Source organism: Hylaeus anthracinus, unplaced genomic scaffold (genome assembly GCF_026225885.1).
Source record: "Hylaeus anthracinus isolate JK02 unplaced genomic scaffold, UHH_iyHylAnth1.0_haploid 0, whole genome shotgun sequence".
NCBI lineage: Eukaryota > Metazoa > Arthropoda > Insecta > Hymenoptera > Colletidae > Hylaeus > Hylaeus anthracinus.
In genome coordinates this window covers 17,648,073-17,660,166 of record NW_026533254.1, presented here as the reverse complement: position 1 = coordinate 17,660,166, position 12,094 = coordinate 17,648,073, and the positions used below count along the sequence as shown (strand labels likewise).

General features: G+C 41.5%; 1 protein-coding gene across 6 annotated transcripts in view; it reads left to right on the top strand.

Moving 5' to 3' along the window:
- The window catches only part of LOC128886903 (RING finger protein 44), a 37,956-nt gene extending 28,076 nt beyond the window's left edge, over positions 1 to 9,880 (top strand). For 5 of the 6 annotated variants that reach the window (XM_054142193.1, XM_054142163.1, XM_054142171.1 and 2 more), the window contains 5 exons: positions 248 to 853; positions 1,148 to 1,351; positions 1,462 to 1,757; positions 1,869 to 2,172; positions 2,346 to 9,880. In XM_054142193.1, coding sequence (XP_053998168.1) covers positions 248 to 853; positions 1,148 to 1,351; positions 1,462 to 1,757; positions 1,869 to 2,172; positions 2,346 to 2,420 — 1,485 coding nt within the window. In that variant the 3' untranslated portion in view covers positions 2,421 to 9,880. The remainder of the gene's footprint in view (positions 1 to 247; positions 854 to 1,147; positions 1,352 to 1,461; positions 1,758 to 1,868; positions 2,173 to 2,345) is intronic. The other variant, XR_008459933.1, reaches the window with a different exon arrangement.
- Positions 9,881 to 12,094: the final 2,214 nt, after the last annotated feature.

The window sequence follows — 12,094 nt, the reverse complement described above, 5'->3', positions numbered from 1 at the left end:
TATGCATTTCTTTTTCGATTAATCAATTTTTATATATTTTTTACGCGATTGTACGACGATTAGTATTGAAGTCATCATTTGTTGATTTGTTGATAAACATATAAAATACGTAACATAATTAATGACAAACAAATACATGTAGTGTAACGTCGTTGAAAGTAATGTGAATAATTCTAATAAGTTTATGTATTATTTATAGCTTGAATAGCTTGTTGAATCTTAGTAAGTAACGTTAATTTCGTTTCAGAGCGAGTCCCCATCCAGAAAGCGTCGCCGAATATCGCGTAACGGCGCTGTTTCCGGAATAGAAGTCCGGGAGACAACACCTCCGTCGCCTACACCGTCGCTGCACACGACTCTACCATCTATATCGTCCCTGCCATCCCTGCCGACGCCACCGCCGTGGGAATTCTCGCCAGCGCCTCAAAGACGATCGCCTCGCAATCACATGTCCACTCGCGGCAGCCCGACGATTAGAAATCGTTATCAGCGTTACACGGATTCATTCGGGCTGTCTCATCCTTTTCTGCCCGGGCACAATTCCCATCCGACGATTCACAGTTCTCATCACGGGATCCACGGTTCTCATCACAACATTCACAACTCCCACCACAACATGCATAACGCGCATCAGACGCATCCCCATCATCCAGCGGGCACTGGGCATCACCCAGCGCAAGGAGCGAACGGCCCTGTGGTCGTCGACGTGGGGCAAGTCGGTGTTTCTGGGTTGGGGGTCGCCGTTAGCGGGGAACCGCTTTGGCATCCTCCGACGACAGGTTACAGAATTCCTTGTCAGCTGCACAGCATATACACGCCGCCTGCAGCGCACGCGTTCGCGCACTCGTGTCAGGTAAATATTCGTTCCTCCCCGACGCGATCGAACGAGTCTCCACTGCAGCGTTTCCCAAACGCTATAGTCGTTTCCAACTACGCTGACGTTCCAAACCGTACAGGCTTATCTCCAGGGCTTGTTTATTTAGATTTTGCGCCTAGATCGGCTAGGTTTTCCTTTAATATTATTGATACGTTTATTTAGGGTACGTAAAGGAAAAGGAAATGCGCCATTTTGGTTAGGACGACGGAAGTGCAGTACTCGTCTTATTTCAATTTATTCTTGTTGGGATTAACGAGCATATTTCTTCAGGTCACCCATCACCACAGTCACTACTCACCAGCTCATCCGACCCACCCGGGTCACCACAGTCTAGTTGGTTCGATAGTTGGCGCTGCATCCAGGGGATATCCAACGCCAGCCGGAGGTCCTGTTGCGGCTCTTCATCACGCTCACGCGCCTCCGCCGCCCGTCCATACTACTCATTACACTGCACACCACCAACTTTCGCAACAGGTACAGAAAGAAAAAAATCCTTGTTAACCAACAACAAAATCCTACTCCCATGGATTGCTTCCAATTTTGTCTCGTTTTTATCTATATATATTTTTCTTTCTTTCTTTCAGCGAGAAGTTGAACTAGAGTTAATCGAATCCCATCACCATCACCGAGACGGGGCTGCCGCCGGTGCCCCACTATCGTTACCACATTCGTACTCGCCACCAGCTCTTACTCAAGTCACGACACCACCTCCCATGTTGCTGTCGGAGAACGTGATAAACCGTCATTTGGAGTTGTTACAGCACAGAACTCGACGTGCCGCGTCGAATGTTCACACGCTCAGACGACCAAGGTCGAACAGATGGAGAGGCACGCCCCCGTTACCACCGACATCTTATCCAGGATTCTTGTTGCACTTCTTGTAAGCGTTACGAAGATGATCATACCGCGTTTAAATCCCAACCTCGTTTCTATTATCAATGATACTACTGAACGACGAAACAATTAGTCAATTGTATTGTTTCAATTTCAGAGCGATGTTCAGCAACCCGCCATTATCCCCGTACAGTCAAGCAGAGCTGTCGTCGCCCGATTCGGTGACTGAGAATTACGAGGCTCTGCTGTCTTTAGCGGAGAGACTTGGCGAGGCTAAACCACGAGGACTGACGCGTGCCGAGGTCGAACAACTGCCTTCGTATAAATTCAACGCTGAGACACACCAGGGAGACCAGACGAACTGCGTGGTCTGCATGTGTGACTTCGAGGCCCTACAATCGTTACGTGTTTTGCCGTGCTCTCACGAATTTCACTCCAAGTGCATCGACAAATGGCTCAAAGTAAGTGACTTGCTTTGTTTATGCTATATTGTCTTTCATGTATTATAGCACTAAGATCGTGTCATAATTTTGTTGTTCGCTCAAGAATATAGTTACACCTTTGTACCTAAGCGTATATTATTTTATTTTATTTTATTTGGTTAGTACAGTTTGTTGTAACTGAATCGTTTCAGTCGAATCGAACGTGTCCAATATGCCGTGGAGATGCTGGAGAATACTTTGGGAACAGTGGCACCGGTAGCGACTGACGCCGAGCTGCCCAAGTGCACTAGCGCCAACTGTCGCGAGTCTCAGGGACACTACTTCGCGCGGAGCTTCCAGCCGTCACGCTGCTGGTTTGTGCAAATTTATCTTGATAAGCGTTCGCGCCCTTTTCTCTAGCCGGACCGACGGATGGGGCGTCTTTTTTCGTCAACGATTGAAAGATTATCCAGCCCCAGAAATCGTTCACGAATAAACGTCGGCCTGCGTCATTCTACGCGACGAGGAGGACCGTGGAAGAGCAACAGAGAAACAAAAAAAGTCCATTCAGGGTATGAGATCATGTCTGGTGTCGAGAGAAGGACCGTAACGAATAATAAAGGTACACGATTTTAAATTACAGCATGCAAAAAAGAATTTGTACGAGGCGAATAACGGTTGCTGCGTTTATTCCATTGTTTTCTCTGGGGAATAGAGAAAAAGTCGGAGAGAGAGAAAGAACGAAAGAGAGTATGTATGCGTAACGATAATAAGCAATCAACCGAGATTCGAGGAAAAACGAAGATGTCCGAAGAATAATACCAAGCTACCCAATACACGCATTTCTCGTCAGGATCGCAGAGAGTCTGACTACGTCCCGTTCGTTTGTTTGTTCATTGTAGACGCTTACAAATTCACGGATCTAACGCTCGTTTGTTGTTTGTGTTTGCTATACTTTTATATATATATATATAAATATGTATAGTGTCTCGGGTTTGTGTACATAATTACCTGTATACCGCGAAACTATTTGCCACTTTCCATTAACGTTCCAAGTTTTTATTATATTATATTATATATAGTTGTCCTTCAATCCTACGTAATTGTACATATGACTCGCATAAACACTCCTAATACGTATACGTGTGCGCATACAACCGATCATCAAAGGTATTCGTTTCGGGCGCTTAACCAAATGTAGTGTGTAAATTCCTCTTTCGTTAATTATTTTTTTTTGTTTTGTTTTCTCGCGATAAAGGAGAACAAAACGTTATCGGATAAAACAGAGGTGTCGCAACTTCCTAAACGAGTAACCAGGCTTTTTGTGTCTTTTGTCTAGGCTGATTATAGTTTGTTATACGTCGAACATTGTATGTAAGTGTTTGCTATAGCAACGTTTAGGTGCTATACGTCGAGCAAACGTTGTTAGATTGTTTCGTCGACGGTCGTGACTGTTTTTGTAAAGTATCCGGCAACACTTTACGTCCCATTCTTGAGAGAATTCGTTTCACATCGCCATGATTCGTTGATTGTTTCCGTTACTTATTTTCTTTCGTGCCGTTTCATCGTTTTCGGGAACGAACGAGAGATAGGTAAATTTGTAGCGTCACGTAACCATTAAGTTGGCGTCTAGAGAGTTTGGCTATTTTTTTTTTCACTAAATTTAGAAAAAAAAATTTATTTCGATCAAATACACTGTTTACAGGGCAAAGATAAGGAAAAGGTAATATCTAATTTGAAAAAAAATGAATTTGAAGTTTTTAGACTTACTTTAGAGATACGAGAACGCCTACTTAAGAGGTTTAAGACGATTACACGGTATCGTAGAACGTAGACTTCCGAAACAAAGAAAACGAAACTGGCCCGTGAGAGGAGAGACAGAGACAAATGAAAATGGTCAGGCTCATCAGCAATAGTTATTACGCATAAAAAAAAGCTACGTAAAGAAGAACACAAAACTGAATAAAAGTAAAAAAAATGTAAGAATGAAAGATAAGAATACTGCTTCTGTTTCCTGCGTATCTACCTCTAATAGATGAAATGAAACGATTCATATTTTTTTATACACACATCTCATAAACAATAAACGTACGTACGCTAAGAAAACCAAAAATGAAAAAAAAAAAACGGAAAAGTGAAGAGAACAGGGAGAAGAGAAACCGCCGGATAGAGGAAACGAGTAAACCGCGATTTTAGAATTTTCAATATTTAAATTAACGATTAAAGATTAAGGTATATCGGATAAAAAAAAAAAAAAAAAAGAATACATATTTAGAAAAAGTCCTTAACAGAGTTTACGAATCAGATATAAATATTCAAATATTCGTTCTTTCGAAGGAGATTGTACGTTCCCGAGGTTCTTGACGAGATTCACTATACGTTATCTAAACCAGAGGGATGCCACGTGGAAAGAAAGAAAAAGATAACACGAGTTTCCGCTTCTCTGTCTAGGAATAAAAATTCTCCGGATGATTTTCGTTACTTAGAAAATGTTTTCGAGTTGTCTCCTGATTAGCAAAATTGTTGTTGAATTGTTTGTGAAAATCTAAGAAAAGAAAAAAAAGTAGGGTACTCTTGTGATTGATTTTTATTTAGGCCGCTAGAACGTTTTCGAATTCCTGTCGGTTTATCGCTTGAACACTTTTGTGAGAAGAATAAAAAGTAAAACGTACAATATGCAACACGTGTAAAATTTCATTCTTTAACGGTTTGTTTCGTGTTAGTCGGGCTGGTAAACGATGGAAAAGTCGCGTGGTCCCTCACAGATGAATGATATAAGATACTGTGTGCACAGAAAGGCGGACGACTAACGTAATCGAATGGGAAACGAGCGTGACACCGTATCGGTCATGTTTGTACCTCCTTGATCTATCCTTCCATTTCTAATCGCGTGCCTTTACTATACCGACCGAGTATCGGGCAACGGAGAGTTGAAGCGAAAAGTTGAAGGGAAGATACGCGTACCACCCATCTACGAAACCGAACTCGGACATTTATCGAATCACGGGAATCTGTATCAGAGCACGAAAGCAAAACCACGCGACACGTGGATGGAAAATCGCTCGTTAACGCCGTGCCCATCTGTGTGTACCTAGAAGTGATCGAAGGACCGTTATCTTTATTTCGACTAACCAAATTCTAATCTCTTAGTTTTCGCGTAGAAGTGCAAATGACACAAGCCATCAAATATCAGGATTCATGGGGTTTCGAAATTAAAATTCTTCGTAATAGTACTCCAGGTGGACCGCAGTTATGTTTGGTTTTCTATGTGTTAGGCTCGACTCGCAACTCGAGCTTCGGTCAATGTTGCATCCTTTGCACTTTAGATTATAGATCGAGTCATTTTTCTGTACAATTCTGTTTTCTCTACGGTATCAATCGTCGGTAGTATCCATCATAAAGGCGTTCCACGTGAAGCATCTCACGGCTCCAGCCTTCGATCTATACGTCACACGAGGTCGATACGGCGATTCACTCGAAAGCGAAACTCGTCCGTGCAACCGTATATACGTAAAACATGTACATTTTAATAGCGACACGAGGGTCTAAGCGATGCGTTCACGATATTCGTGAAAGGAATAGAAACGATAACTGGCAGAGTCGAACAGAGGCTAATGAAAGTAGCTGGCAAAGTCGTCGCACGTAAGGCAACCATTAGGGATAAACCTGTTCGATTATTTCGTTTCGGTTGGTCGCCGTTTCGCGGGAGTGTCGCATCATTCGCGCCGCTTGCTACAAATGGCTGCAAACACAGCCAAACACGGTGTAGCGTGGCATGTAACCCGGATCGTTATCTAACACAATATCAAAAACTCTCGTGTGTGTTTGCGTGTGTCTGTGAGTGTGTGTATGTGTGTGTGTTTGTATGCTTGCTATCTGTATGTAAAGGAAGACGAGAGAAACGACGGTAGAGTGTTGGTTTTTCCTAGATGCATAAGAGAACACATATCACAATTTTTCCATCGTGTCCACCACGTCTCGCACGCTCGACCTCTTTGTCGCGTTCATACTCGGGCCGGAGGAAGAAGGTAAAAGCTCATTTTCTACTTAAGCTTAAGTACACGAAAGAGTGAGAGAGAGTTTGTCGAAAGGGACGAGAGCGTTCGATCGGAAGAAATCGACGCTAAAGGAAAAAACACGTTTTCTCTGGCGACAATTTTTTGTACGAACTTTTCAGCACGTGGTCAGACTGCTCAGTTGGAACGAAAGAAGGGCTACAAATGTGTCGCTTCGCAGAGGAAATTTTACACGTGGTCATACACGCGTGTTTGACAATGATTAAGGGGGAAACAAAGCATAGTCTTTTCAGTTGTAATTGTCAGGTTCCACAGATTCAAGCTGTGTGGTTTTAGGTACGTTAAGTAGGTTAGGTATTTCAGTGTTTCAGCTTCGTCACGAGTCACGTAACAAACTGATACTGTATGATGACGTAAGGTACTGTATGATAGTATGCAACATAGCGATTGACGATGTATGATACTAAATCTCTACCAGATGGCACCACACATTGCTCTAAGATTCAGTATCGGTACGTGGACCCTCGATGAATCTACTTAAAGACTTCGAAGCTTTGAAAAATGCTCCCAAAAACGCACAGCATGAATCTTCGAATGAATTTTTTGTGCGAATGTCCTATCAAAGGAATAACCTTCACCGATGCAACGCTCCGTTCCTTGACGCACGCTTAGACTAAGGTAGCATAATTTATCCGTAACGCGTACCTTAAGCACACCCCGAAGCCTAGTGTACCAGTTGCAGCAGAAAATCGCGATCGGTTCCTGGGACGTCTCCATTTCATCGCGACCGTGAACCAATACTGTTCATACTCGTTATCGTCGACCGTAGAATCGCGTTTTTTTCTTTTTTTTTTTTCCTTATTTTTCCCCAGCGGACAATTACGATTGTCGACCATTCGTCGTCCGCACGTTCTAGGAACCGATCGCTAAGAAACAGTACCAAAAGTTATTGTTCCGACGTGTGAGTTTCACGCGAATTTGCTTCTAGACGTAACGACGAATTTGTACATACGGTAACATGTATTCGTTTGTATACACACTGTACACGCAGAGACGTATCCGTAAGCGCAAACATATACGTACATGTATATGTATGCATGCATGTACATGCATATACGTACGTACGTATGCGTATGCACGTGCAATTTAAGCGAGGGATGCGAAAGTATGTTTGATTTTCGATCACTTAGGGTAACAGAGGTAGTTGCCCCGCAAGTATAATATTGAACTTGCTTAACTCGGCTGTCGTGACGTGGCGCCGTTATGGCCAACTGCGCGTTAAACTGATTTATGCATATCGAAGGTCATTACTGAAGTATTCATTTTCTAAAAGCCCAGGCGAACGCACCGCGAAGGTCTCGCCAAAATTACGACGATCCTTGGTCGGTCTTACGACCTCTGCGCTTTCACGCGGTGTCGAGCGTAAACAACAAAAATTGTTCAATAACTATTTTCGCTTGTGTAAATAACAGTTTAACGCGCAGAGGATTGGACCAGCGGCAACGTTTCATCGAATCAAACTTATTTAAAAAGCGTCGTTCTTCGTCCGAGTTGTCCCCTATCGTCATAGAAGCAAAATGGCGATACCCAGTGGTGTTCGAAGCATCTGGGAACAGCAATAAATCAAACACAGTCGACCACACCGATAGACAATGATGTGGATCAGAGATGGGGAAGATACTTTTCTAAATGAAACATTTCGATTAACGAATAAACGTGTTGAATAGGTATATTCTTATTCGTTATCTATCGTACGTATAAGGTTTACCCCATCTCTGTTCGCGACCACGATGAAGAAGCACCGATAGCACCGATTCTTGCCCGAATCCCTTCATACCGACACGCATAGTACAAGCACGCCATTAGTTTATATAATTCGAGAGTAATTAAAGAGAAAACGGTAACAGTATTTCCACCCTAGCGAGCGGTGCTTTCTTATCGTGCGCCTTTATTTCCTAAACGTTTCTATTTTGGGACCAGAAATGGGCAAAAGAATTTTCATCGATGAACGGCGATGTGCACTCAACAGTCGCTTCTTAATGTAAACTCAAATACTTGTATCCTCTGTTTATATTAATCTTCCACGATTCGAAATTTTGCCCACCTCTGGTTTGGAACCCATCTCGAAGGCGTACACCGTTATCTCCCGAACCAAGTTGCGAAACGAACGTCCATAATGAAACGGATCGACGATCAGAGAGAAAATTAGGACTCGCACGAACGTCCACGGTCTTACATTTTCGACAAATTGCGATAATTCGTCGAGATAAGGGATTTTACTCAGTTTTCGATTGATTCTTCTCAAAAAAGCCACGGTCACCTTGCAATTACGCCAAGAGGAAAGAACGATGTGATTTCGTTCGAACGACGCGACTATGATTTTGTTTTCTAGATAGATAGCTATTCGAAGATGACAGTGTCGAGGATCCACTTGAGGAATTAACACCTTAAACGGGATATAAAATGAAATAACGAAACGTAGGGATTCTTAATGTTGAAATTAACAAATTGTAAATAATATACATAAACGTAAGTTAAATTACTACGGTAAAGAGAGAAGCTATAAATTTATAATTACATAATTAAGAGTATCTACATTTAAAAAAAAAAAAAAGAAAAAAACGTAAAATTTATCGTCACTAAATTGATACTTTGATATTAACGAAATTGTAAAAAAAAAAAAAATATACTTAAACGTAAGTTGAAGAATTACGGTGGTAAACAGGATAGTTTATAAATTCGTAATTCGTAATAATTAAGATAATCTACAGCGAAGGAAACGTAAAATATATCAGAAACGATCGAGATGAAATTAATGTGAATTTTTAAGTTTATTAAATCCCGAGGAAAATGGAATGCATTCGAAAACTGATTAATTCCCATTAGTGACTTTTCTTCGTCAAATTATCGTTGCCTCCAAAGTCTTGAACACCTGTTACAAGGTACACCTTGTGTATGGTCTTTTTCCTCCCAATTGTTTGTCATCCTTTTATTTGCCTCTCTCTCTCTCTCGTCGGCGTAGCCAACGTAGGCTCGTGTTGTTAGCAAAATAATTACCGTTAATATCATATCGGAATCGTAGACGCTGTTACCAAGCAGTTTCTGTAACATTTCTCTATTTTATAGTAATAATTAATATTTCGTCGCTACTGCTGCTGCTGATACCACTATTTTCGTTGATATACCAGAAATGCGTTAGACGTTTTTTATACACTCTCGATTTAACGTTTTTTAGTTATATTACAATATTTAATTTGTTCGTTAGTTATTGTTGTTATTATTATTATTCTTATTATATCATTACCATTATTATTATGTTATTAACGTACGACGATATTGGTTCATTAAGTTTATCAATAACTAGATTGTAATCGCTGAAAACCGGGAACACTTTGTTAACCACCGAAACGATACGAGATTTTTTGTTGTACCCGTGGAGACGTTTCGATCCTTTTAAAAAACATAAAGAAAAAAAAATCGAATCGCGTCTCCGTGGAAGAAAACCAATTGTACAGACGCGAAGATAACGATGCCAAACATTATATATGTATATGCATATACATATATATATATATATATATACCGACACTACTGCTACTACTACTACCGCTGCGATTATTCTCATTGTCCTTATTATTATTTTTATCGCTATTATTAATATGATCACAATTATTATTATTATTATTATTATTATTATTATTAATGAAATATTATCAATCATATTATTCTCAGATTACATGATTTTTTTCGGAATTTCTTTTCAGTTCATCTTCATTTATCGACTCGTCCTTCGTCGTCGCACGCAGTTTGAATCGTTAACCACGACAGTGTAATCTAATGGTATCCTTTTTAGGAACGTCGCCACGAAAAGATAGATTTTCCCGAAATAATTGTTTTAGAATCAGACATCTCCACTTGGAGAGTACCTACGAATTTTGCGAACGATCGAATTCTCTCTTAAAAATTGCATCGAGCCCCAGTCGATACATAGAGCACGCGTGACGTGGATTCACGCAATTCAGCCCCATTCCTTTGCTGGTTGTTTTAGTTTATGCTACACAGAAACGTATGCGTCGCCGCGTCGCATGTGTAGCCAAGGGGATCCCTATTTGTTTCATGTTTTAGTTAGGAAGCGGCGAGACCGAGCTTTATCGACTCGTTGCTAGGCTAATTTCGTGTCCGTTCGGTTTCGTTGGTTCTCGTATCCCATCGACGTAAGGTCTGTTTCATCGTCGCATTATATAACGGTAAATAATCTTGTGTACTTTCCAATAATTTTCTAGGAACGTTCAATAACGTCAAGTTCCAGCAGAGCACTTCCTTTTTGCGAAATTCATAAAAAAAAAAAAAAAAAAAGAAATATAAGGAAAACAAAATGAATGGCATTATGGTTGAGCGTAAAAACGTATCGAGGAACGATCGATGTAAAAAGTCAATTCCTGTTAGCATCGAATTATACGAAAATCGAATATTTCTGTCAGACGTATACATTTCCTAAAAAATCGTCACGGTTGTGCAGGGTTTCCATAATTTTAAAGTTTTTTTTTAGGTTTGTCATATCAATTAGATGCACGAAATTTGTTCGTACGGCCTTCTGGCATGGTGGCCTCAATATGCGTGTAAACTGGCGCCAATACGTGCAGCAAGAGTGGTTCACTCAGGCCCTCCAATTTTGTCAAAGCCTGTAGGACTCGAAAGTCGATGATGCAACAAAATAAAAATCTCGAGAAATGATAACGTTAACGCGATCGCCCTCTACGAATTTTAGGAACTGTTAATTCTGATACTTTAACGACGGCAGTGATTACTCCTGCAGACTGAGAAAATTTGGTAAAGCATCGAGTGAGCAGCCCTGGCGTGCAGTGCCGTCTTAACGTATGGGCTCGGTGGACAGCCCCTATGTTAGTCCACGCAACGTTGTACACATCTAAGTACATGTAGTTATGAAAATTAATGTAAACTTGGATTCGTATCTTTATCTGACCAAAATATTATGTCGTCCTAAAAGTTCATGCCATTTATACTTCTATTTCTCAAATTAATATGTGAAACATACTCTTAAGTGTCACCAGAAAAGATAATCTGTCTCATTTCACAATAGTTTCTCACCTCTCTCAGATAGTCATTATACCGTTACTAGAAGATTTCTGTGGTTTTTTTTTTTTTTTTATTAAATTTCGGCACGAACTTGCGAGACGACCTAATAGATGTAACAAGGGGCCTATATTGTTGTTAAGACGGCCCTGAGTACGTGCACGTGGAAATGCATAACCCGTTATCGATCGCTTAGTTACCGATCGATCCGCTGCCGTGGTAACGGGGGACCTCTCGATCGCGTCGCAGAATCCCGTGATATAACCTAGCGAGCATCGGCCAAAGGGAGTTAGCCTCTAATTTGCGACGACGATGCTATTCCAATCGACAGGATCCCCGTGCTCTCGACACCCTCGGTACTCGTGCGATTCGCGTGTGATGGAAACGCGCAGCGAGGGTCACAAAAGGAACGGGAGGAAAGGGCAAAAGGAGAGAAAAAAAAAAAGAACGAAGGAGAAATCGCATACAAAAGATGGGGAATAATCCCCACGAGGGTCTGGCCGGTGCGATAGAATTCGAATCGCTTTAAAGCAAGATATGCTCATATCTCGCGACCCGTGGCACACTGGAAACGCCCTATCCCCTTTAAGATGCTCGACAGATACACTGTCGCACCGAAAGCTCCTCTTTAACGGAAACCCCTCTGGCTGGTAGAATTTATAGGGGGTGGGGTGGTCGTGGGCTTTAGAACGTAAACCCTCGTTCGTCCCTGTTCTCTCCGCGTCTCTCGCTCCTCTATCCTTCTCTCGGTCTTTTTTCCTCTCTATCTATTCGCATTATCGTTCCCTCGCTTCCCCTTTTCTGTTTACGTTTCATTTTTCGCTTTCAATGTTCCTTTACTCGTGTTCCAC